The sequence below is a fragment of the Ambystoma mexicanum genome, chromosome 7p (genome assembly GCF_040938575.1).
Source record: "Ambystoma mexicanum isolate Mex_15411 chromosome 7p, UKY_AmexF1_1, whole genome shotgun sequence".
NCBI lineage: Eukaryota > Metazoa > Chordata > Amphibia > Caudata > Ambystomatidae > Ambystoma > Ambystoma mexicanum.
Genome location: NC_090939.1, coordinates 267,888,840 through 267,915,780, shown reverse-complemented (window position 1 = coordinate 267,915,780; position 26,941 = coordinate 267,888,840). Strand labels below are relative to the sequence as shown.

General features: G+C 48.7%; 1 protein-coding gene across 1 annotated transcript in view; it reads left to right on the top strand.

Moving 5' to 3' along the window:
* MIS18A (MIS18 kinetochore protein A) overlaps positions 1-26,941 on the top strand; it is a 211,211-nt gene that overhangs the window by 107,772 nt on the left and 76,498 nt on the right. Inside the window, exon 4 of the mRNA XM_069636335.1 lies at positions 18,714-18,810. Coding sequence (XP_069492436.1) covers positions 18,714-18,810 — 97 coding nt within the window. The remainder of the gene's footprint in view (positions 1-18,713; positions 18,811-26,941) is intronic.

The following is a 26,941-nucleotide window of genomic DNA, read 5'->3' as shown; positions in this document are numbered from 1 at the left end:
TCCCCCTCTCTTGATGATGCTGCACATTTGAGGGTCACCCGGGCCCATTTACCAAGCCGCTTTGCACTGATCCTCGGTCAGTACAGCTCCTGGTTATCTCTACTCATCCAGTCTCCTGCATTGGTAATTTCTGTGCCCCTTGGCTTTTAACTGTTCCTCTGAGCAATCCTGATAGACTCTCTTTTTTATCATTCATTTTTGTCTGTCTGCTTCCCCACAGGGTCCAGAAGGCAACCCTAATCAGGTTTATGGAATCACTTGCCAGACAGGTGGCTCTTTTGCCGAAACGTGTTTAAGATGTCTGTTTGAGTTTCAGTTTTTGTTACCTTTTTTTGACACATACACGTATGCAGACCTGTCAGTTAAATGAATTTGTCAACCTAAAAACTTTATGGCTGAATCCAAATCAAAATGGAGAGCGTTGGCTTAAGTTGTGGTCACCACTCAGTTTTACTAATTTCTTGTTTGTTTTTCACAATTTTTGAATTATGATTATTGCTTTCGTGCCTCTTTTCTTGTGTATTCTTCATTTGAGCATACCCTTCTAAAATATAAAATATATAAGAAATATTTCTCCAATTACTTATGCTCCTTGTGTTTATAATATTTTCTTGCAAAATCAACATGTTCAATGTTTTCTAACTGGAGACTATCTCGATTGCTTTTTGAGTTTACAGTAGCCTAAAATTCAGTGATACCTTGCTGGTACACAAACCGAATAACTTACCATTGAAGTACTTTTCCAATTGAATTTTCAGCAGTATGGACCTTCCTTGGTTCTGTTTAAGTATTTAGTCTCTCCATTACTACTTTTTAGACAACTCCCCCTCTCTTTGTGTCGAATGAACATTCCCTGTCGTCAAGCTGGGCATCCTTGGTTAACTTTAACATTTAGCAATTAAACAAAAAATAGTCTTATATTTTGTAGTCTCTCTCCCTCCTTTTTGGCTGCTTTTGGCTCCCATCAATGGGGCATTGAGTGTGTAGCTCCTCCCCATGCAGCCTCCCTTCAGATTCTACCCAGTACATACTGCATATGCCAATTTAGGAAGAGCCTTTTTTCTACAGGGGATGGCTGGAGGACGCATGTGAATCTATGAAAGAAGCCAATGCTGGAGAAATGAAGTTAAAGATAAGAAACATTCCCCTCCTCCAGCATTGGATCTTTCATAGATTCACATGCTATGAACCGATTTTTGTAGCAGGATACACCTATAATGGCGGTAGGTAACAGGAAAAAAAGGCATACCTCATTGAAAGAGGCACTGCAGGACTGCTCTCCCTGTCTTTGTGTTGGCAGTATGTTGCCCCTGGAGGCAGTTCTATCTTGTGAACGTGTGCGGGACCACCCAGGTGGCTGCCTGACAAATGTCTTTCAGGGACACCCTGGACCACATCGCCGCTAAAGCAGCCGTAGCTCTGGTGTAGTGGGCGCTAGCTGGCACAGTGAATGGCTTGTTTGCTTTTGCATGGTAGAAGGAGATGGTGGAGGATATCCCCCTTGCGATCCCCTGTTTCGCGATAGCTTTACCCTTGTTTGGAGTTCATATGCCAGGAACAGTTGTGTGGAGGCTCTTTATGACTTAGTTCTGTGGATGTAGTATTTGATTGCTCTTTTAACATCCAAAGAATGCAATTCAATTTCTGTTGGCGTTTTTGATTCTTGGAAGAACACTGGGAGTGTAATTGAAGAAAACTTTGGAATAAAATGTCGATTAGTTGCGAGGACAACCCTGTCTTTGTAGAATTGCAGGTCTGGCTTTGATATCAAGAGGGCTTGCAGCTCTGATACTCATCTGGCTACCAGGAATGCAAACTTCCAAGAAAGGAACTTTATCGGAGCTGTTGCCAGCGGCTCGAACAACGCTTTCATGAGACCAGCCAGTACCACATTGAGACTGCACTGTGGCTGGAACCTTTTCGTTGGTGGGAAAGAGCTAAAAAGGCCCCTCAAAACGTTTTATTAGTGAGTCGCTGAAAAGGTGTTTTCTTTCTTTCTCTGGTGTACCTTGAAATGGCCGCCAGATGCACTTAATGGAAGTGAGAGAGTTTCCTCCTTGTGCTAAAGATGAGTGTACGGAAGGATAGCTTCTGGACTTGCTGAGAGGGGTTGAAAATGTGGTTGTTTTGCGCTCCACGAACAGAACCTTTTCCATTTACTCTGGTATGATCGAGTTGTGGCTGGGGCTCGCGCTGCATTAGAATATTTGCGCATTCACGTGGAATATTCAAATGTCCGAATTCTCTGAAGTCGGGAGCCACGCCGTCAACCTGAGTGTCTTGGGTCGTGGTGTAGCACCTTGCCATGGTTCTGTGAGATGATTGCTGGGTGGTTGCGCAACTGTAGTCGGTTGCCCCCCGACAATTGCCAGAGGTAAATGCCATATCATATCACGTCTGTTTCTGCCAATTGGGTACTATCATAAGGACTTTGCACAGGTATGTTTGCATCATTTGGACCACGTTTCTGATGAGTGGGAACAGTGGGAAGGCATATTTGAATAGGCCTGTCCATTGGAACGAGAATGCGTTCCACATTGATCCCTTCTGGTGCATCCTGCTGGCGAACTGGGCCCATTTTGTGTTTTCCTTTGTTTCAAATAAATCTATTCTTGCCGTCCCCACCTGGCAAACAGTACTTCCAGTATGCTGTTGCACAGTTCCCTCTTGTGGGATTGGCTAGTCACCCTGCTGAGGCTGTCCGCAATCTTGTTGTTCACCCCGCGGAGGTGAAAGGCTTGCAGTGTTATTCTGTTGGAGATGGCCCAGTGCCAAATTTGTTGTGCCTCCTGTGATAGTTGGTGAATGTTCCTCCATGCTTTATGATATAATACATGGTTGTATTGTCAGTGGGAACTCTGACCGTGACATTTTTTTAGTGCTGGCAGAAACGACTTTAGGGCGTAACCCACCACCCTTAGCTCCAAAATGTTTGTGGAGTTTGGTTTCCTCTTTTGCCCACTTGCCCTTGATGTGTAGGCATCCCACGTGGGCTCCCCATCCGGACAGGGAGGCATTGGTTATGAGCATTTTGTCTGGAATGGGATCTTGGAATGGGCACCCCCGGGTGATGTCTTGTGCTGTTCACCACTGCAGTTGGTGCGTGAGCTTTTGTGTGATCCGCACTCTGTCCTCCCACGATCCTGTTTGATCCCAGTTGGTTACCAAGAACTCTTGTAGCGGGGGCAGTTTGAGTCTGCAGTTGGGTGTGGGCCGAATGCAGGAAGAGATTGTCCCCAGTAATTTCATGCATTGCCTTACGGTGAATTGTACCCCTGGTTTTGAATTAAGGAACCAATGACTGGAGTGTGTGCAGTCTGTCCCGAGAGGGACGCACTGCAGCCTCAGATGTTGCAAATCGGACTCCCAGAAAAAACAGGTTTTTGGATGGTTGCAGCAAGGATTTCTCAAAGTTTATCTCGCATCCGAGACGCTGTAGCAAGTGCTTATTTTCTGAAACTGACGTGCATGCCTTTGCAACGTTTGGTGCTCACACCAACTGGTCATCGAGATATCGGTATATGTGCTGTCCTCTTCTTCGGAGAGCTGCTGCAACCGGCATGAGGCATTTGGTGAACTTTTGTGGGGCAGATTTTAACACAAACAGGAGCACCCTGAGCTGATGGTGCCGCTTTCCTATTGTGAACTGCAAGCACTTTTGGTGTTTTGGATGAATTGGTACCTGGAAGTATGCGTCTTTGATCTAATGACTCTAGGAAGTCGTTTGGTTGCACTACTCTTATGATTTTGTTGAAGTATCACCATTTTAAACTGCCGCTTTTTGATACATTTGTTTACCTTTCGCAGATCTAGCATCGGGCACCAGCTTCTGTTTTTTTTCACTACAAAGTACTGGGAGTAAACCCTCTTTCCCTGTTGAATGTTTGCCAATTTTCGAATGGCTTTTTTTTGCCAACATTTGGTTTTGTTCTTGTTTTAGGTGTGTGACAAAATTGTTGATCGAGGGGATATTTGGCGGTTGCTTGTTGAATTGTATTCGGTCGCCGTATTGTACCACCTGTAACACCCACTGTTATATTGCACCAGTGGTGTGATAGTACCCCCCCCCCCCACCCCTCCACTGGCGTCGCCCTGGCTGTGCAGTCAAGCGAGGGCTTTGGTCCTGTCCCTTTAGGAGCCGGAGGATCCTCTTTGCTGCTGCTGCTGCTGCTGCTTGTAGTGCCTTTATCGCTGATACCCTTGGGAGTGTTTCTTGTATGGCTGGGAGTATTGTGAACGCCAGTATGCTTTCGAGCCTCTGGTGTTTGAGGATTATGTAGATTTTGCTACTGCTCCTCGAAAAGGAGCACTTATTTTGCAGCATGGTCAGCGACTTGACTCCGTCAGTGTCCGCTTTTATTGCCTTAAGTGCTTCATCGATTTTAGGGCCGAGAGTTTTTCATCTTCAAAAGGCATGTCTAGGACCTTTTTTCTGAACATTCGGCCTTAAGTTAATGCAGCGTAGCCACCCGTCAACGTAGTACCGCCCCATTATTCAATTTGAAGCCTGTTTTGGCCAAATCAACAGCAATATTTATGCTGTGGTTTGCTGCTTCCTCTCCTTCCTTTTAGTATAGCAAGTGCTTCCATGTGCTTTTCCTCCGGTAAGTGTTCTAGTAGTGGTGTAAACCGATGCCACATTTCCCGGTCTGGCTTACCTTGATCCACAATGTTGGACTTAAGGTCTAACCATGCTGTCTCTAGCCCATATCCAGCTTTAAAACCTGACTGTCTTGGATTAAGGAGGTGGTTATTCTCTATAAAATCCCTCAATTGCACATAGGCAACATGATCTAGAATCTTCAGCAGAAACGGCACATTCGTAATAGGCCGATAATGTTTTGCATTACTGGGATCAAGATAGTTTTTCTTAAAGAGAGGGGTAATCCATGATTCCTTAAGCTTTATATGAATGACGGCTTCTGCGAAGTACAGTTTGTCAGGTTTTGTCACCCAAGGAGCAAGGGTTACCATGCATGCATTAAATATGCTAGCAGGGCAGCTATTCCCCCAAACAAGTAGTGGGCTTCATACCGGACACAGGGCCGGATTCACAGAACATTTTCCTATAGCATTGCACCATTATAAAACACTTCCATGAATCGGGCCCACAAGATTTACAATTTGAGCCTCCGAGCAGGGGCTAAACTCGAAAACAGGACCCGCTGGCTCCTCCCTCACTACTGGACCTAATAAATCTACAATGACATGGGAATTGGTCTTTCTAGTTGGGCAGAGGTTATTTTGTTGAATAGCACTTGCATGTTGATGCTCACTAACTTTGTAATTAAAAGTGGGCCATGCAGTGCCCTTGTCTTCTCTGCACCTTCTAAAATAGCTGCTTCATTTTTCCAAGCACTGAGTGCTCACCTACCCGGCCCTACCTCACTCTAATTGGCCTCCCTTCTGCATTTCAAGCCAATCAGGAGACAGAAGATGAATAGCCGGCCCATGTTTCAAAGGCCCACTTTCTAAGGAGCTTGTTTGTGGCTGTCCGGGCCTCGACAGCCACAGTCCCACATGTCTAACAATGATCTGTCCTCTGGACATAATACTGGCTGATTTCACTGCAACAGCCCCCAAAGGACTGCCACCACCCCTGCTGCCATGAAAGTGAGTCCAACTTGCATCACTAACACTCTGAGGCTTTTTCTATTGTTCAATCCTCGCCCATTTTACTGCATGCCACACTGCATTTTATATTCTTATTGTATACTTGTGTTCCATCTGCTTTGCACTGTTTGCTGCCCCATTTAATAATCCAATTTGGGTGTTCTTAGCATTGCTTTGTACCATCTCCTTGCGCTGTTTGCTGCCCCATTTAAAAAACGAATTTGGATTAGTATAGTTTACTCACCCCTCTGTACCTTTCATCAAATGTTATTCTACTTCCTCTGGGTTTCTCCTTTCTCCCCAACCTCATTCTACTTGGCCTCCTTGTGAGTGAGTTCAGCCAGAACTGTGCAGTGCTTTCCACTCCTCCCTCATTCTTTGGCTAATCCTCTGCCTTCCTATGGCTCTCTCCATCTCTCCTATATTCGCAAACTGCTACACTATCACCGATCCCCCTTCTCTCTCCAAGCCCGGCAGGTAGCAGCACAAAAAAGACATCCTGAGGGGCCAACCCTGGACTTCCCATTGTAGACCGCTATGTCAGTGCCACTGAGATAGGGTTTTCACTTACATACTTTTATCGGTCCCTTCTCCTGATCTCTGGACCCCCCACCTGGTCTCCACTCTCTCTCCCTCCTCACACTCCTCTATTAACGCTGGCACCAAGTGGGAAGTCCTCTTGGCTGGCTTTGCATCCTCTCGTTGTTTCGTTAATGTCGATCACACTGGCACCATTCTGGTTCAGGGTCAACAACCCAACCTCATTCCTTTTGACCGCATCTTGCCTTCTCTCATTAACTACCTTTGCCTGCATCCCCCACCCTCTTCTCCCTCTCTCCCTCTTCTGAATGGTATACCACACCCTGTACCCCACCTCAGAAAACCTTCCAAAGTTCCGACCTCCTCCACCTGGCGACTCTTAACGCCCGATCAGCCAACAAACACTCCTCTGACATATGTCTCCTTCTTGAAGACATTGACCTCGACATTCTCGCTCTTACCGAGACCTGGTTCAATGCCAGATCCGTTACTGCCTTTGACTCCCTCCTCCCTGATGGCTTCAAGATAATCTCCAAGCCTCGACCTCACTGCACTGGCGGGGGGGGGTTGCCTTAATCTTCCCTGAGTGGGTTCCTGCTTCCAACTTAACCACTCAGCTCTCCTCTTCCTTTGAAAGCCTGGTTTGCAAGTTGGTCACCTCTCCTACCTCCATCCTGACTATTGCCATCATCGACCGGCCTCCAGGCGCTACCTCCCTTTTCCTCTCTGAATGGGCTGACTTCTGCTCTTCCTTACTTTCCTCCACCTCTATACTTCTCCTCCTGGGTGACTTCAACATTCAACTGATATTGATATTTTATTTATATCGCGCTCATACACAACTGTTTCAGAGCGCGGCAAGGGAAGGGAAGGGAACTGGGGAGAACAAAACAAACTTACTAGGCCCAGTGACATTGAGAATGCGCAAGTGCACGTGGGAGGGAGGAGAAAAGTGCATGGGAGGGGGGAGAAGTGGAAAGTGCGGAGCAAAGGAGAAAACGGATAATACATAAATAATAAAGGCAACAAACAATGGTAGTGCACCCAGCAAGTGGCAAGTGCTGGGTTTAAGGCAGCAGACAGGGTATATCTGATAAGTGCAGGAAGAAAAAGGGGGGTACTGTATGGGTACAGATACAGACCCCAGTGCAAGGGTTAGCCCGGAGGCAAGGTGGCAGGGTGAGCAGGTAACTGGGCCTGGAAGACAGAGGGTGGGTCAGGTGCACGGTGCCGAGAGAACAGATCAGAAGGCTAGAGAGGGGTAAGGGGGGGTGAAGGCGGAAGCAAAGAGGAAGGTCTTGAGGTGCTTACAGAACCGGAGATGGTTCTCCTCCTGTTTCTCCTCATGTTTCAGAATGGCAGGGAGGCTGTTCCAGAGGGAGGCCCCAGCCGAAGAGAGATCTACCCCCCAGCTGGACTCCCCTCCCTCTGCATCCACTCTATTCACTGACCTCTGCTCCTCGCTTTCCCTAGTCATTCTCCCTTCAGGGCCAACCCACACTGCTGGATTTCCCCCCCCCCCTTCTCTCCCCCCCTTCTCTCCCCCCCTTCTCTCCCCCCCTTCTCCCCCCTTTCCTCTGGGTTCACACTTTTCCACCAAAACTAAGGACATTCTGACCATCCTTTCTACACTCCCACACAACCCATCCACCCCCACTCCTGTCGCACCTGAAGAAGTTACTACAGCTGTCCGCTCCTTCTGGAGTCTCTTCTAAACAGGTCCTCCCTTGCTCATTCAGGACCACCCAGGATAACATTGGTGCCCTTGCCCCTGCTCTCGCTGACTTCTGCAATCCCTCCTTTATCACTGGATCTTTCCCCTCCTCCCTTAATCACTCCCTTGTGCGCCCACCACTGAAAAAAACATCCTGTGACCCTAACTGCCCTACCAGCTATCGTCTTATTTCCATCACCCCTTTCCTAGGGAAGCTACTTGAGAAGCTGGCCTTGCCCCAACTTAACTCGCACACTGAACTTGTTGGAGGCCTCCACGACCACCGATCTGGATATCGTGCATCCAGAGGCACGGAAACTGCTCTTCTGAACACCCATGAAGAACTGCTTGCATCTCTGGACTAACTCCACAGCTGTCCTTATCCTTCTTGATCTCTCCTCTGCATTTGACAGTTAATATTCCATACTCCTACAAATGCTCCACGATACACTTGGTATCTGGGAACGGGCACTGGATTGGCTGTCCTCTTTCCTCACTAACTGCTCTTCCCAAGTCATCCTGTGCCCCTTCTCCTCTCCTTCTTCCATCCCCACCTGTGGTGTCCCCCATGATTCGCTAATGGCTAGGTCACAGGAGGTATCGGACAGGTAGTCAAAGAGCGAGTATTAAGGAAAAATGCAGAAGAGTTTTACTTTCTTTTCGGATTGAGTATTTATTGGAGGTACAGGTGAGAGAGCAACATCCTTGGGGTCTACAGCACTAGGCTTCAAAAAAGACTCCCTAAGTGATGATCCATTTGGTTTTGCTCAAACCCACACTTAAGGAGGTATTTTCAGTGGGACAAATTAACAGAATTTCGAATGGATTGTGTCTTCCAACCTATTCCTCATCTTTGACATTTAGTGTCCACAGCTCGGCTGCTTCGGAAATTTTTCGGCAGAGGGCGCCCTGTGTCGATGGAGTCAGGTCGATGTCCCTCGAAGGCCTCCATGGAGGGTGACCTCATCAGATGTCATAAGTAGCATGCACGGCGCCCATAGCCTCAGTTCCATTTTTTCCACAAACTTGTTTGCTTCGTGAAACTCTGCGCACCTCGTACTTTCCAGTATTTGCTGTGAAGATTTTCTTCAATATGTCTTCGTCTTCCACTCCGATGACACCCGGTCCGGGTTCAAGAAATGCCTGGACTGCAGATACAAGATGTCCATCACGGATCTGCATTGTTTCTGCCTGTGGTGCCTCGGTGGGGGCCATGACACGGATACGTGCTCCAAGCCTTGCAGGAACGAAAGGGGAAACTCAGGGTAGGCAAGGTGTCCAAGCCCCATAAGTCCCGACCTGCTGGGCCTTCGACCGATGAGTGGAGAGGTGACTCCTCAGAGGAAGAAAGCGAAGTGTTAAAGTTCCAGGAGTGGTTCCCGCCACTCGTCCTCGTCGAAGCGTTCGAGCAGAAGGCACCGCCGGTCGCCTTCCTCGTCTTCTCCAGGCGGCACCCCCGAGAGGGTGAGTTGCCCGTCCAACCATTTGACGCCCGCGGATGGGAAGCTTTCTGGGTGAAAATACTTGACATTTTCAAAAAACAGGGCAAGGCCCCATCTGTGCCTTCTGTTGAAGCCGGCAGGGAATGGTCTCGGCCGGATATTCGCGCGCCTTTGAGCTCGTGTAAACGGTGCGATCTTCGAGAGCCTACGAGGCCTCGTTCAGACAAGGTATTGAATTGCTTGAGACGTGCTGAGGTGTCGCGGTCTTCGTCTCTATCGACATCGTCCAAACCCTCGATGCCGTTGCCACCACCCCAGTCGATGGGGCCTGTCGGGTCCTCCACCCCGATCAGATCCCCCGACGCCAAATTTACCAGCATAGCCCCTGGTAATGGTGGATCCACCCAAAAAAGGCGGTGTCCAAGTCGGCTTTGAAGCCTCTCGCTGTGATTCCTGAGAAAAGGTTTACTCCTCTGCCTAAGAAAGACTTTTGTAAGTCCCTCACCTCCATTTTTGAGGAGGAACATTCTGATGAAGGTGAGGCTCCTTTTGGTCTCCATTTTGGGACCCCTAATGTGTCAGAATGCTTCATCTCGGAAGAGGTTTAACTGGAGGGGCAGCCCAAAAGGCGGAACCTAAGGCTGAGGTATACAATGTATCACATACGGGGGTAGCGGCCAGACAATCGTTAGGACATACTTCAAGTTCTATATGTCATTATTTAAGGAAAAGTGGCAGTGGTGTTTACAGAGGTCACCGCTAAGCCTTATTTGTGGCAGAGTCTAAAGGACCCTATGGGGTAAAGGCTACAGGTAAGAACATTCACACATGTAAGCACAGTACTGACAGAAAAAGAGCTTTATGTAGTGTACGTTTATTACATTAAGCTACTAATAACAGGCCAGCTACAATCAAGGTAGGGCATCTTGATAATCATGGAAACAGTCAGCATTTTAAAGCATGTATCTTGAGTGTTTTGTACAGTAAGCAATCTGCAAAAGTACAATATGTTCATATTTAGTTATACTATGTCAAAACACATAAGTTGTAGACTGACAAGCATAAGAGCAAGAAAGGCAAGAAGAAAATGTTTTCATAAACAATAGTTTGATGAAGTGCAACATAAAAATGGAAATAGACTGCAGTGAGAAAAAAGCAGATCAATTCAGCACTAGTTTATAGTGCAAGCACAGGTTTTAGTGGAAAGGTACTTGTCCTTGCAAAGTCAAGGCAAAGCCTGTACATTTAAACATTAGTCTGTTGACTATAGGTGACTAACCCTTGGTCTACGTCGGAACAAAAGATACCCAGAGGTGTGGTTGGGGCCAGCAAGAGTAGGGCTGGACCCTGGGACGTTTTGGTTTACAGGAATTGATGCCTTCTTCCGGGCCAAAGGATTGTGTCTCCCTATGGATGGTGAACACAAAGTGAGGAAGTATTAGACTCCGCACAAAGTAAGGAGTGGTACAGGTGGTGCCAGTAGAAACTACATGGACACCCACCTGTGTGATTAAAAAGAGAGACAACATTCTCATATATTTTTCTTTAAAAGAACCAAATACATGCCAACCTTGAGCCTGGGTCTAGGGGGGGATGGGCAGGGGGTTTAGTTGTAGATTGTTCTGCTGCAGCCGTATTTAAACAGCATAGAAGGGATATGCGCGCCACAGATCATGGCATCCAGAATGTGGGCGGAATCATCACAGACCTGTTATGAGTGAAGATAGGGAGGGAGGGTCCCCTGTAAGTACTGAGGGTCCATAGGGACTGTTAGAAATTGCCTGATGCGGAGGATTCATGTAATAAGGGAGGAGTCAGCTTACCTAGAAATCCTGAGTAGATGGAAAAAGCCTTCAGGAGGTCATGGTGTGGCGTGTGGCAGTCAATGATATTGCCTGCATTATCTCCAGTGGTGTGGCCAGAAAAAGCTGGATGGTATGGCAGCTGAGTCGCTGCTTGTGGGACAGAGGTAGTGGTGCCCAGGTGTCCCGGCCGTGTAGTGAAGAGCGCGGTTCTAGAAACAAAATGAGAACCGCCAGCATGTTTAGGCAGGAGAATGTGCAAAAAAACGGCCAGAAGATCAGACCATGTGAGCTAGGGACTGCGCGAGCCGTAGGGAGTGTGGATCGCTCGGCCGGATACTGATTTGGGAGTCTGTCAAAGATGAGAAATACGTTGGGAGGACACAATCCATTAGACGAACAAGATACTTACCCCTGGTAACGTTCTTTCGACTGGATGTTCCTCCAATGTATTCCTTATCGCCCTCCCAACCTACCCCTCTGTAGAATTTCCTATGCTATTACAGCTTTTGTTCCAACAAGGCTGAGTACGGTCAGGCCCGATTTGTGGCCACTTCTGCTACACAAGGAGGGGAAAAACAAGAATTGAGGCTACGGGCGCTGTGCGTGCTACTTATAACATCCGATGACGTCGCCCTCAACGGAGGCCTTGAAGGGACATTGAACGGACGCCATCGACTCGGGGCGCCCTCTGCCGAAGAATTTCCAAAGCAACAGAGCTGTGGACACTACATGCCAAAGATGAGGAATATGTTGGAGGAACATCCAGTCGAAAGAACTTTACCAAGGGTAAGTAACTTGTTTATCATTAGTAACTGGATGCGTAGGTTATTTGCCCATTCTGTTCAAGTAGTACAGGGTTGTTAGAATATTCAGTCTTGATAATGGTGGCCCTAACAGTGCCCATTCCCCTAGCAAATAAACAGTCATGTTCAGCCTGCACTACAGGATGGAATGTGATCGCACCGGGGGGGCGGCTAACGAAACATAATCATCCGTAGTCTCAGTGCATGTATTATGGTGCTGTGTGGAGCTTTGTGGTTTCTTCCCAAGCATCAGAGATATGATTACGGTGAGTAATGTATTCAATTTCTGCTCTGGAGGTGTTGTACACTTATGTTTCTGAGCGTGTACCTTCCTGGTCGCTGCTGCGGATATTACTGACTGACGGTTGTGACGTGATGCATTTAGGAATATTATCTGGTGCATTCCATTTCTTTTGGAGCCTACTTTTGAATGCTGGCTTTGTGAACAGGTGCTATATTATGAGTAAACCCATCCCATATATGGTTGAGGATGGGTCTCGATATTACTGATTTTCTTCTTCTGTGCATGTGATCGAAATGAAAACTTGGCAAGCGTTCATTATTAGTGCATGGAACGCTCCAATTCCGTCCGGCGGGGACGGTTGTTGGGCTCCTCCAACGGGGTCATCCATTTGATCATTGTCCATGTCCCACCGATCATCCGGGGTTGGAGATCCAATAGTGGTTGTAGATTCTGTATCTTGTGGCTCTTGGTTGGTGGCCGTGGCCGTGAGTTCCCCCTTCCTCATGGTCCACTTGTCTACTTATTCGTGCAAGTGGGCGTAAGTGCTTCCCCACGTTTGGTTTTTACGGGATGTCACCACAGGGGAACAGTGACCTGTCGACATGCTTGCGCTTTATGGTTGATTTGTGCAGTGGAGAGAGTTACTTTTGTGCGCTGTGACACGCTCTGGTTGGGTTCCTGATTCTCTCCTTGGACGACTTTGAGAGTCTCCTGGGTGAGTGCTGTAGGCGCTTGTACTGCCATTGGGACCCTGGTATCCAGCTGGAACAACAGATTTTGAAGTGTGGACAAGGCTTGCAATGAGAGCAGAGTTTGCAGATTTAATGGTGGTTCCGGGGGCTGCGCTTGAAGAATCTGGCCAAGTGGATCTTTAGGATCCTGTGGAAGACGTGGAGACCTAAGTGGAGGAACTTGGGGTTGCTCTGCATTACCAATGAATCCTCGAAGTCCGAAACAACTGCCGACACTCTATGGAGTGCTTCGAATTCGGTCCACTTCATGCTGTAGATCTCTTCAGGCATGGCCTGGGAGTATGTTCTGGAGGAGAGTGGAGCTGTGATTGTCTGAGACTGCGTCCTGTCTCACAATTGAGGCTGCAGTGTTCGGGGTTATTTGTGCACTGTCCTGGGCCTGCATGACCTCATCCGTCTATTTTGGTAGTTGTGCCATGTTTTTATCACTTTCCCTGCTACTAGCTGTTCGAATTCCTGAAATTGGTTGTCCGTCGAGCACATTTCTTCCGTCGCCGACTGGCTTCGCCCGGGTGTTTCCTTGTCCTCTTTCCTAGAGCGTTTGCTTGTGGTTTCCGGTCGACAAATGTTTTCTCGTTGACGACGCTTTCCAATCTATGAATGCCTACTCGCTGATGGGGCCTTTTCTGCTGTCGTTGAGGCTTTTTCTGTAGACTAGCTTGGCTTGTCAGTCTTTGGGCCCTTGCCTCCAGACGAGTGCTGCTTGTCTGCCGTTCGGCTATTGCCTGTCAACGAGCTATGTTTTTCTCTCCGCCAACAAGGTTTTCTCCCCGAGCGGGGGTAGGCCCTTCACCTTGCTATCCCTTGTAGCCGTTGACAGACTGTCCGGTGGTTTGTCTTTGGGTGATGAGTTCTTCATTGCCGATAAGTTTGTCATTGACGAGAGTTCGTGCTTAGCCGATGACTGCACCGGAGCAGTCGACAGAAGCACTAATAAGGGCTCCTCTATCAATTATGGCATTTCCTGGGGCTTTGTGCCCCTTTTGAGCAGGTTTCTTGCCCCAGGGGGTCTTTCCTCTGATCTAGCTCTTTATGGGGTTGGCTCGTACTTTTCTGAGCACCTATGGCCTACCAGGCTTCTCGAGGGTTCTGCTTCTGAAGGTGGTTGGTGGCCTTCATTTAGCTAACAGACCAGATGTCTGTCTTTGACCATTTTTGTGCTAAACCCCTTGCACATTTTACAATCCACAACAGAGTGGTGGGGGGGGGCAGTAAATGCATTCAGTATGCTTATCCCCCTCATAAACATTATTTAAGCCACAAGTGGCACAAGCTTTAAATCAAGATTTCTTCACCTCCATTCTTTCTCTCACTTATTTGCCAGACAGGTGAAATAAAGTTTGTGGCGGTATCTTCCAAACAGTTGAAGTTGTGGAAATGTTCCTGGGAGAACCAACACAAGGACTCCTTCCAGCATGACATGTCGTTAGAATCTGAAGGGAGGCTGCAGGGGAGCAGCTAGACACTTGATGTCCTATCGGTGGAGGCCAAAACACCCTAAAGGACTACAAAATAGACTATTTTTCTTTTTTTGCTAAATCTAATAGTTAACCGAAGATTGCCAGCTTGACGACTGGGAATGTTCATAGCATGTGAATCTATGAAAGATCCAATGTTGGAGAAGGAGGCTGACGCAAAGGTGGCATGTTGGGGCTAAAGACTTTTATTTACACAAGAAAGCAAGAGAAAACCTATATGTCCCTATTCCTACAAGGTTTTCCCTGCCGCAACTAAAAGAGCTAAGGTGACTGTCAGGATGTCTGTCTACGCAAACGTGTCCCTGTCCTGTATCAAGAAAACCTTACTTTTGTCCCTAACACTAGAAACTGAAGAATAAGGCAGTACTTTTCTGGTACCAGGAGAATGACTCCCTTCTCCAGGGTTCTGGTTCTTGGTCGGTTTTAACAATTCCAAATATGTCTTGTCTCACACTTTGGAATAATTACTCCCTTCCCCTGATATAAAATTTCCAGACAAGACTCTTGGTGGGCCAGGAGAATGCCTTCCTTCTCGTGATGTACAGTCTCAGATAGCCCAGGGGAATGACACCCGTCCCCAGGCCCTTACTGCCGATCCAGGTTACCTTGAGAACGGCTCCCTTCTCCTGGTATCTTGTCATTAGTTCCTTCAACCAGGGAGACTGACTCCCTTCCCTTGGTCTGATTTTCATATGGCTTCACAACACCGAACTCTGTGTTAGGAGAGTCTGCGACCCTGGCTTCTCGTCTTCTTTGACAGGCCCACTTGGTTAACTTCCCTGCCAAGTACTGCCACGAGGAAGAGGACCATGTACAGCGTTCTTGCTTTGGGTCCCAGACACTGGTTTCTCTTCTTTGAACTGACCCACTTGGTTCACTCTCCTGCCAAGTACTGCCAGGAGGAAGATGATTCGTTTCTTGTTTAGCGTCCCCACCCCTCCTTTGACCGTCAGTGTTTTTATTCCCTGCCAGTGTCGTGGGGGACTTGCCCTCTTGAGTTCTTTGAGTTGGGCTCCTCGACCCTTCCCTGGTGATTAATGGGCTTCGTTTCACCACTGCAATGAGGGCAAGGTTTGTAGGATTTCTGCCCCTAGCGTGCCACCGAAGCGTTTGCAAACGGGCCTATGGACAACTGCATTTGCCCTCTGTGTAAGCTGCACCGCGTCTCCTCTGGGTCTCCCGTGCCACGCTTTAACTTGTTAGGTGTTTCGCCCATGTCTCCGGGGCTTCCTGGGATGGCGGGTGTTCCTTTCGGGTTCTTCAGCATTCCCGGCTGCCTTCTATGGTCCTTCAGTGGACGCTGCCAGACACCAGTCTCCTCCTGCAGACCTCCTGATCATCAGACGCAGCGGACTGCCTGCGTCCTTGGAGTTATCTCCCTCTGGATCCAGCGACGTAGGTTTGTATCTCCCACGTTGGCCAAGACCAAGTCCATTGTACCTTTCTTTTTAAAAAAATGTTTTACATACAATATTGCCAGCAGTGTCTGGGCCCATTGTATAAGTAGTTTAGTTTAGATTATTATTTATATAGCGCCGCCTGGCCCTGGGGCATCAGGCGCTTGGCATGGTTACAAAGTAGCCAAGATATTGGATGGTGAGTAGGTTAACAATACAAGACGTCTTAACATTCTAAAACAGTTGCTGATAATATTTTTTTTAGTTATATATATTTTTTTAGGTTTTAGTTTAGGGGAAAAAAGGGGTGTTTAGCAAAAAAAAAAAGGCGTTTGGGGGCCCCCCCCCCAAAAAATGTGAAATTTTTTTTTTTCGATCATTTGACCTGTCGACCTTTTGGTGTTGACCATTTGTCCTGTCGACCATTTAGATTCGACCAGTTGACCTACAACTGATAATATACACATTATAACATATTTACAAGATTTGATATTGTACAGATTATGCAGGGAGTAAGTACATTTGTGCAGTAATAAGTTGGCGTTCTTGGCTTCATTGGCCAGTAGCCAGGTTTTGGCACTGTCTGAATCTGTGATAGGAAGGTTCGGATCTGAGATTGGCTGGTAGTGAGTTTCAGAGTTTGGTGGCAAGCACAGGGAAGCTCGTGCCGCCTGCTTTTTGGAGCTTAAATCTAGGGATAGTCAGGTAGTCTGTTTGGGCTGATCTAGTTGGATGGGATGGGGTGTGGTGCATGAAGTTGTCCGAGAGGTATCTGGGTGTTGGTTGGATAAACATTTGTGAGCGAGAGTGTTTTGTATTCAATCCTCTGAGGTATAGATAGCCATTGACAGGATCGTCTGGCGCCAGAGATGTGCTCATGTTTGGGTATGTTCAAAGCTGCTCTTAGTGCGTTATTCTGGATAACTTGCAGCTTGTTAATGTTCTTTTGGCTAGTACCCAGGTAGAGGGTGTTGCAGTAGTTGACTTTGGAGAGTACTAGTGCTCTGGCTAGGCTGGTGCAGTTGGAGGTAGAGAGGTAAGGTCTACTGGCATTGATGAGCTTACATGTGTAAGCGGAGGCGGATGAGATGGCGTTGATTTGTCTTGTCAGTGTAAGGGAGGAGTCGAGGTAGATCCCAAGAGTTTTGACGCTGTTGGAGATGGATATGTTGTTGCCGTCAATGGTGAAAGTCTGGTAAAGTTTGTCGAGTTTATTGAGTCTGGATTGGGAGCCTAGGAGCAGAAGCTCGGTCTTGTCATTGAGACAGAGGCTGTGTTTGGGCATCCATTCGTGGATAATAGAGTAGATGCTGTTGAGTACTGTGTTGTCGGTGGCATAGTCGCCTGTTAGTGGGATGTGTATTTGAGTGTCATCTGTGTAATTCGTGTAGATGACACCCAAATGGTCCAATATGTCGAAGAGGGGTTTTGTAAACACATTGTATAGAGTGGGGGGAAACTTTGTCTCGTTCACAGGTTTCATCTTCATTGATCTGCTGGGCCAACTCTTCCCAGTATTTAGATTACCTATATTTCTGTGTATCCTCTTCGTCTCAGTACTTTCAAGAATCTTGAGGCACTCTGCCTTCTCTCAGTACATAGGTCTACTGTCTCCAAAGAGGTTAGCAAAGTAAGAGGAGGCTTGAGTATGTGGGGGCGTGATGTTCTCACAATGGCTGGACCCTAGATGGTCGTCTTTATCCCCAGAGGGGGAGTCACTGCCCATGAGATTCCCCCACCCCTACATTATACCACCCCCAGGGGGACTATCGGTAACGGCCTCATGCGAAAGGGCTCCCCCTCGAGGAGAAGTGATGACTTCTAGGGAATATTTACATATAGGACAAGGTATTACACAGGGGACACTATACATCACCCACGATGGGGAAAATAGTGGAAAATGTCCCAGATGTGACGAGGATGACCCTGATAACCTGCATAAGGTATGGATTTGCCCAAGTCTGCATTCCTATTGGGGGTGGGGGGCATATGTAAAACGATTATGGAAATTGCAGGGGTGACATGGGAGGCACTTCCGAAGATTGGTTTGTTTGGAGTAACAAGTGAACTGCAAGTAACGATGCATCGTTTTGTGAATCTAGGTCTCCTGTTGGAAAAGTGCTGCATAGCTATGTAGGGTCATTTGCTAAATGAACAACACGCCTTCTTCAGGACAGGGGTGACCATGGGCAACCAGCATTATCCAGGGACACCTTCTGGGTATAGTGGACTCGGGTTTTTCACTGAATACTGCATTACTCCACAAACTGTTGTGGGACTATGGTTGATGTTACTGTAGAGAAATGTTGCAGACTTTTGCACAGGAGAAATTATTGTATGTTACGTTTATATATGATGAATGAAGCTATTTATTATATATAGACCCGAGTGTGTATATATGTATACATGTATAACCGCGCAATAGTCGTGCACACGCTCCTCTTTGTATACGCTTGCATATTTTCTGGAAAGTTCCTGTGAAAATGCACCCTGGATTTGTAAGGGATTAGATATTTATTGCCACATTTAAGCAACCACAAACCGTTCGACTTTTAAACACGTTGCTGCCCTCTAGACTTGCACCGCAGCTTCAGTGCCCTATATCCAATGAAGAATGAAATGCAGAGTTGCACTGGGGGACATGCACTAGTGTTTAAAGAATGAATATGCGTGAGACAATACAGTTCAAACACAATGGCTGCGCAGGTGACACTTCTATTGGCATTATCATGCGTTTTCTTTATTCGAAGAGCTCTGCACACAAATATTTTGATGGCGGCATGCAGTGGAATCACTTCTTTGTTATAAACTGGCATTTTGGCATCTATGCCGGCTGCTTCCTAATCTTCCGGGATGGCCCGATGTCTGCGAAGGTTTTGTTATATATACATGTTTATAATAATTATAATCGTGATTTCTTTACAGTTATGTTCTAGGTTCCACAACTGTGCAGGAAATATCTGATAAAGATGAACCTATAACTTTGGAGAAGCGGTCTGAAGTAGAGGAGGAGTTGGAAAGGGTAATTTGTAACACTTTACTTGATAGCAATTTCTTCCAAAAGTGAATAACGAATATTGTACTCGTTTATATTGGACTGCTTTTTTTCTCCTTTCACATCTACCCAGTCATCTTCTAGTACTACATGGAGGCTAGACCTGTGCTGTGAACTGTTATTCAGTATCGCCCAATTACTGCACAGCTGAAAACATCAAAGACGAAAATGCGAGGGCAGTTTGGTGGGGGGAGAGGGGTCTGCAGGGCGGGGGGGGGGGGTCTCTCTCCCCCCCTATAATTGCGTTGAAATGTGCGAAAAGAAAAAACATTTCTTATTTGTTACTCTGTGTTCACAACGTGTATGGAAATGAATCTATTTTCTACCTATTATTCCACTTTCAAACGCTAGCACCCGCCGATGAAAAGCTGCCACCATCTTCCCCTCACCTTCTGTCCCGTTTTTCTAAGAAAAGAAAAAAGATCATCCTTTCCCACCCCCATTTACCTTAATTCCTGCGGCTGCAGCACTCCCGCCGTCGCTCCTTCCTCTCTGCTCCTGCAGGCCGCCATGCAAAAGGAAGAGGGGCTCCATACAGAGCCCTGCTTCCCTTTCCATGGCGACCATCTTGGGCAAGTATTTTCCTTTGTACAACGGCACGCTGCGCATATCCTGTTGTACAAAGGAAAATATTTTTTTTAGCACTCTGGGTTACCGCTTTGGCCACGCGGGGTGCTAATGGCTTAAGCCCCAGTTCCAAGGGCTGGAACAGGGTTTAACGGCCATTCCAGCCCTTGGAACAGGGGCTTATGGCCACAGTATTAATAGAATGCCTGCAGTAGTGGGGATACGTTGCAAAGGTTGGTGGCAGCTCCTGTTCCACTTGAAATATTCAGTCACTTTATAAGCCCCAAAATGTATGAAAGTATTTACTTTGTTCTGCTTGGACCGGCAAGGTATATTGACAGTAGTGCTCTTTCTAATGGATTGTGTCCTCCAATGTATAACACATCTTTGACATGTAATGTCCACAGCTGTGTACTTCGGAAATTTTTTTTGGCAGAGGGCGTCCTGCTTCGGGTCGATGTCCCTGGAAGGCCTCTATCGGATGTTATAAATAGGGCGCACAGCGCCGTAGCCTCAGTTTGTTTTTTCGGTAAAATTTTTGCTTTGGGGACTCGGCGCGCCTCATGTATTCCTCGTGAATGTCTTCTTCGACCCCTCCGACTGCGGTCTGCCTTCAAGACTTACCGGGACTGCAAGTCTAAAATGTCGATTACCGACCCGCATCGCATTTGTTTGTGGTGCTTGGGTGAGAGTCACGACACTGATGACTGTTCCAAATGCCAGTCGCCGACTGCTAAGGCCTTGCGGGAGCATAAGGTGAAGCTTCAGGTAGGGGTTCTAAACACAGTAAGTCCTGTAAATCTAAGTCCAAGGGGATGTCCACCGACGAGTCGAGGGGCGATTCTCCGCATCGGGAGGAGTCCCGGGTATCTCGGTCCCAGAGTGGTTCCCACCATTCTTCCTCCTCGTCTCTGCATTCTAGGAAGCGCTGTCACAGGTCACTTCCCCGTCCTCCTCAGAGGATGGACCTGCAAGGAAAGTGGCTTGTCCAACAAAGTCCTCGACTCCGGAGGAATCGGCTGCCTAAGCAGATGTTAGCGATTTTTCAATCGCAGGGCACAGTTCAGTCTACGCCTTCTGATGAAGCCGGCAAGGAATGGTCTCGTACCGTGGCTCGTACGCCTTCGGGCTCGGGTCCTTGACGCGACTCATCGGGAACCTTCGAGGTCCTGTTCGGACAAGGCTCAAGAGACGGGCTTCCAGGTCTCGGTCCTAGTCTCCAGCGAGACCGCAGAAACCTAGTAAGGGCTCAAGGTCCGCATCAACTCCGTCGGCGCTGTGTCCGTCGGATACCGACGTCTAAGCTTTGCCTTCATACCAGCCTTCGGTGCCTTTATCGACGCTGAAGCCGTCGACACTCGATGCTGAAACCTTCAACGCCTTCGGGGCTTTTTGCCCGAAATGTACCGTAGGAGATCCCTGATACTGTGGATCCTCCCAAGGAAGGCTACTTCTAAGTCTGTGAGGCATGTGGGGAACTCCAGACCCTCTTCTGTCCCGAGTCAGGGCTTTTACCTCCCTCTGGATGTCATATATGAGGAGGCGGAGGAGGAAAGGTCAGACTTTGAAATGGACCCTGTTGAGCCTGATGTGGCTCCTGTCTTTTCTGGAGACAGTCAGTTGGAAGAGTTGAGGCAAACTCTTCATGATGCCAGTGGTTTGGACACTTCTCGAAGTGGAATTTGGCAGGCCTGAGCCTGGGGCTCATGCTGAGTCGTCCTACAGGAGGCTCATGGCTAAGGTCATGGAGTATCTGGGCTGGTCCAGTCCTCCTGAAGCTTTTGTACAAGATGATCTAACGGACATTTTAGATCAAGGTCCGTCCTCTGACCTAGTGTTACCTTTTCATCTGACATTACAGAAAAGGGTGGCAGCTGCTTGGCATTCACTGGAATCTCTTCCAGCTGTTAACAAATCGTTAACCAAAAAAATACCGCCCTTCCGGTAGCGACCCCAGCTACTTTTCATCTCACCCCACTCCCGAGAGTTTGGTGGGTCAGGCGGCTACGGCCACCTCGAGGCAGGCGGCGTACCCTACCATTCCTCCTGATAGGGACGACAAACGCTTCAACGGTTGGGCACGCAGGGTGTTTTCTGCAGGGGAGTGTGGCGTTGAAGTCAGCCAACTCCACTTGTGCCTTGGCAAGGTTTTCACACACACTGTTGAATTGTGTTTCTCTAGCGGGTGAACTTATTCCCAAAGGGGATGAAAGTGGGGGTGGGTTCCTTGCTCTCTCGCTAGATGGCAAGGATGCCATGTGTGAATCCCTTCAGCCTGGCTTGGACACGGCCAACAGTTATCCGGTCCCTGGTGGTGAGCACCATGATAAGCAGATTTGCGTGGTTGCGTAAGTCAGGTTTTGCTATGGATGTGCAAGCCCATGTTTTGAACATGCCCTTTGATGGCGCGCATTTGTTTGGCAGCAAGGCTGACGAGAGCCTTGAGAGGTTGCAGACCTCAAAAGCTGCTGCTAACTCTTTGAGCGCAGCTGTGCGTCAACCTCTGCCTTTTCGTCCTTGGGGACAGAAGTGGAGGAGAGGTTCTTTTTGTTACTCCTCCTTTGGTAGAACGAGAGGAGCCGCCAGTCAAAGGGGTCAGCGTAAAAGTAACTGTGGTGGTCGGGGAAATAGGGGTGCCAAAGCCGCTCGGGCAGCTGCCTCGTTGCCTTCAGGTGCTGCCACAGCTGCTCCAAAACAGTCATGAGGCCATGTCCCATGGTTCACCTGTTGGGGGCAGACTGTCTCAGCATCTGGAAGAATGGCGAGCCATTACTTCGGATGTGTTGGTTCTGGATACAATAGCCCACGGTTACTGCCTTCACTTCCTGCAGCGGCCTCACGACAATCCACCAGGGAATCTCTCTTTGGAGCTTCCGGATCCGCTCCTTGTGCAGGAAATCTTGACCCTGTTAGAGAAAGGCACTATAGAACTGGTGCCTGTAGCGGAGAGGAAAATGGGTTGGTATTCCCCCTATTTTTTGATTCCAAAGAAAGACGGAGGATTGAGACCCATCCTGGATTTGTGTTGGTTGAACAAACTTCTCAGAAAGGACAAGTTCAAGATGGTAACTGTTTCTCAAGTCCTCCAGGCCCTTCAACTTCAGGATTGGTTGGTGTCTCTGGACCTTCAAGAGGCTTACTTTCATGTGCCGATTCATCCCAAACACAGCAAGTACCTGAGGTTTGCGGCTTTGCGACTCGCACCTTCAGTTTCGGGTCCTGCCATTCGGCTTGACCTCCGTCCGAGGGTCTTCACCAAGCTAATGGTGGTGGTGGCGGCAGCGTATCTCAGGCGAGGGGGGGATTCACGTCTACCCCTACCTGGACGACTGGCTGATCCTGCGCGTTCTCCTGAGCAAGCATTGGATCACCTAGGTCTCACCTGCCACTCCCTCCACAAGCTGGGCTTCTCCCTCAATTTCAAGAAGTCGCATCTGATACCTTCCCAACAGCTCCAGTACATCAGGGCTGTGTTGGACACGTCCTTGGGGAAGTGCTTGCCTCCCAAGGTAAGGGTTCATCATAATGTGCAGATGGTGAACAAGATTCAACATGCTCAGTCTCCCGGCTTTCGAATTCTTAAGGTTGCTCTTCTTCATGGCATCCTGCATTTTTCTGGTGCCAGAAGCCAGGCTGAGGATGAGATCCCTGCAATGGGTCCTCAAGATGCAGTGGTCGCAGTTCTCGGGCAAAATGTCAGATCCCGTTCATATTCCAATCTCGGTCTCCCAGGTTCTTCTGTGGTGGCCAACGAGGGGAACCTGATGAAGGGGGAGCCGTTTTGGCAACCATGGCCGGAGGTGACTGTAGTGACGGACGCTTCCCTCACAGGATGGCGAGCTAATGCCAAAGACTTGACTGCCAGCAGTTGTTGGTCTCTGTCAGAGTCCAAACTCCACATCAACCTGTTAGAGCTGAGGGCCATCAGGCTGGCCCTGAAAGCTTTTCTGCCGTCTGTGCGGGGGAAGAGTGTCCTCATCATGACGGACAACACAGTGGCCATGCATGACCTCAACAAAAAAGGGGGTTTAGGGGTCTCTCACGTTGTGTAGAGAGGCAATGCAGCTCTGGTATTGGGCAATTCAGCAGGAAATTTCGCTCTCAGCAGTTAATTTGGCCGGAGAGGACAATGCGGCAGCGGACGCTGTGAGCAGGCTGTTGGGCAGAAACCTGTGCAGTTCCCTTAGGGACCACTGCAAAAGATTTAAGACTACAGGTGTTTGGCAGTAAACCCACTTGGTAGCAGTCTGTACCACACAGATTCACTTGGTAGCTGTGGCTGAGCAGTCAGACTTCCCTCAAGAAGAGTTAGGCAGTATATAGGGTATACACAATAGGTACAGAGATACAGTAGCACAAGCAAACACTGACCAGAGCTTTGGTGTAAACGTATATAGTTATTTATTTAAAGACACACTTGTAGATTACACTAGCACAAAGAGGTAAGTAAATTCAGCACACAGTCACTAATATATATATATATATATTTCTGATGTTTGTTAATCTGCTTAGAATCGCATGCTGTGCATAGGTCCGACATCCAGTGGTCACTGCGGAGTATTGCATTTTGTTTTTCGTAGTGGAAAAGGGACGTCGACAAGGCGTGTCTGAAATACTATCCCTATAGTGAAGTGCGTTGTACCCACAATCGCTCACGCGTCGAGGTCCCGCAGATTGTTTTTTTCCACCCAGCTACTGGTCGCCTTTACGCGGAGCTCCTCGAGAGACATTGCAAATTTCATCTCCTCGACCTTTGGTCGTTTCTCTTTAATATTAAACACATACTCCCTGCCTCGACGCAGTTGTGAAGCTGTTCTCCGCCGAGCAAGATGTTCGACGGAGGGTACGAGCGGAGGAAATCCTTCGGCGTTGCCGAACACGTGGCCTGGCCTCGCAGGCCTTATACAGTAGGGAGAGTGGGGTCGTGGGACATCTCTGGTTCTTTCTGAGAATGCCTTTCCTTTTCCCCTTCCTTTCCCTTGGGGTGGTTATCACGATTTATTGCCTCGGCTATGGAGAGGACACCCTTTAGATTTTGCCCGCTTTGCAAAGGCAAATTTACTTGGAAGGACAAGCACTCACGGTGTAACCGCTGCTTGCCCCTCGATCACAAGGAGGGAGGTTGCGCGGCTTGTCGGCTTCTTAAGCCTAAAACTCTAAAAGGCCGTAGGGTTAAAAGGTGGGCGGCCTACGCAATGTCGAAGGCCGAAGGTTCACCCGCCGCTGCTACCACCGACAGTGACGAGGAACGCGATAACACGACCTCCGCTACGGAAGTCGAAAACCCCTCTAAAGAGCGCTCGCGCGCTTCGTCGTCTGTCCCCGGCCTCGGCTCACGCCCTGCTTATGGGGATGAACACCCCGGCGACATTGACGCACACAAAAACTCACTTAAGCACACAACCCACGGCTCTTCCTCGTCAAAGACGAAGAGAGCATCAGCGCCCAAGGAGACGCAGGTTCCACCGGCGGCCTCCTCGGACAGTTGGGGTTCGAAGCCCCTCTCGCAACCGCTGCCGCGACCAGCGATTGGGATTTCGTCAAATAAGGGCGCCGCCCCCAAACAATCGGCCGGCGCGCAACAACAAAAGGCGCATGCCGCCGTAGAGCGATCGACACCCGTAGCGTCGAAAACGCAGGCCTCCGCTGACAAACGAGTCGCTGACAAACGAGTCGCCGAGAGCTTGGCGAGGATCGCTGTAGCTGACGCCCAGAAGCGTACGCCGAAGGACACGTCGGGCGCTACGCAGAAGTCGAAAGACACGCCGAAAAAGCCCGAAGAAAGGCATGGACTACCCCTTCAGTCGGGGGGTCACCCAGCACACCTGAAGGCTTTTCGGAGGGCGACGGGACACTTTCCTCGACGCTTTGGGAGAGGTCGAGCCGTTTTCAGCTAGATGACTCTATTTTTCCCCCGCCAAACCGCTCAGGAGTACCCCATGAAACCATGGAAAGACTCAACCTCTGTATGGAGAGGATGGAAAAGTTTATTAATACCCAGACCTCCCTAACTCCCAAGAGAACTAGAGAAGGGCCTCAGGAGGACCCCAAGGCCAAAAATCCGAGGCTAGTCAATCCCCAGCAGGTCACAGCCTCAGACTTCCATGATGTGTACGACCTCACTGGGGAGGAACAATACTTGGAGGAGGAGGAGGATTTTATAGACGATGAAGAGGGACAGTACCAGGAGGAAGGTCTGGAAGACAGGCCAGACATTATAGGAGAAGGCTTCGGAGTAAACCCAGAAGAAGGACCTTCACACCCCTGGCAATCCCCATCAGTATATTCCGACACTGATGTCCTAAACCCTCCGGACAATTCACTGGTTAGGAACACGTCTCCAATTGACGATCAGCCCACTTTCAATGCCCTGTTGCGAAGAGCAGCAGCACATTTCGAACTGGACACTGGGGAGCTCTCTCCAGAATTAGACTTTGTGGAAAGAGTAATTAAAGAGAAACCCCCGGTTAGCCAGACCATTCCCCTCCTCGCTTCAGTGAAAAGAAGAATCATCCCTTCGCTGTCCACTCCCGCATTGATCAGAGGGGTCAATCCAAGAATTGAAAAACGTTTCTCTCCTTCACCCTCAGACCCGCTCTACATTAGGGGACATTCCATTCCGGATTCCCTGGTAGTATCTAATACTAGAAAGAGGGCAGGGGTACCACTTTCCACCAGTGAGGCACCCCCTGACAAGGAGGGCAAGAGGCTATATGCCCTTGCTAAAAGAGTAACTTCCTCGGCTGCCTTCTCAGCAAGAATTGCTAACAACAACTCTTTGCTTGCTAGCTATGCAGACGCTCAGTGGGCCAAGCTGCGCAAGGACGCCGAGGAAGCACCGGAGCCATTACGTACACGCCTGCTTTCAACTATTGGCGAAGGAACCCAGGTGAACCAGAGCATTGTAAAGAACTCTCTGGATGCGGCAGAAACAGCGGGACGTTCCCTGGTGCAGGGAATACTCCTAAAACGCCATGTATGGCTGCGCAACTCAGGGTTTAAACCGGAGACACAGGCGTCTTTAATAAATAAACCTGTGGAAGACTCTAACCTCTTCGGGAAAGCGGTGGATGAAGCTCTAGAGATGGCTAAAAAAGAGTTCGATACTATCAAGACTCTTGACCAAATCTCTAAGCCCACTACCAGACGCGGCTATGGCAACAAACGCTTTTTTCGTGGCCAACGCCAACAACAACAACAAAGTCAACAACAACAGTACCCTGCCACCAATTACCAGTCCAATAGTGGCCAGTACAGCCAAAGAGGCCAACGCCGGGGTAAAGGGAGAGGTCGGGGGTCCACCCCCAGAGGCTCCCAAGCCCCCAACAACTCCAAGTGACGCGAAGATTCGTGTCCCCTCCCATGCAACACCGGTCGGGGGCCGGATAACATCCTTTCTTCCTGCATGGGAGGGTATAACGTCAGAACGTTGGGTACTTTCCACCGTAGCCCACGGATACTGTATCGAATTCAACAGTTCCCCATCCTACAGACCCCCGAGGGGACGTCGCATGACACCGGAACATCTTGC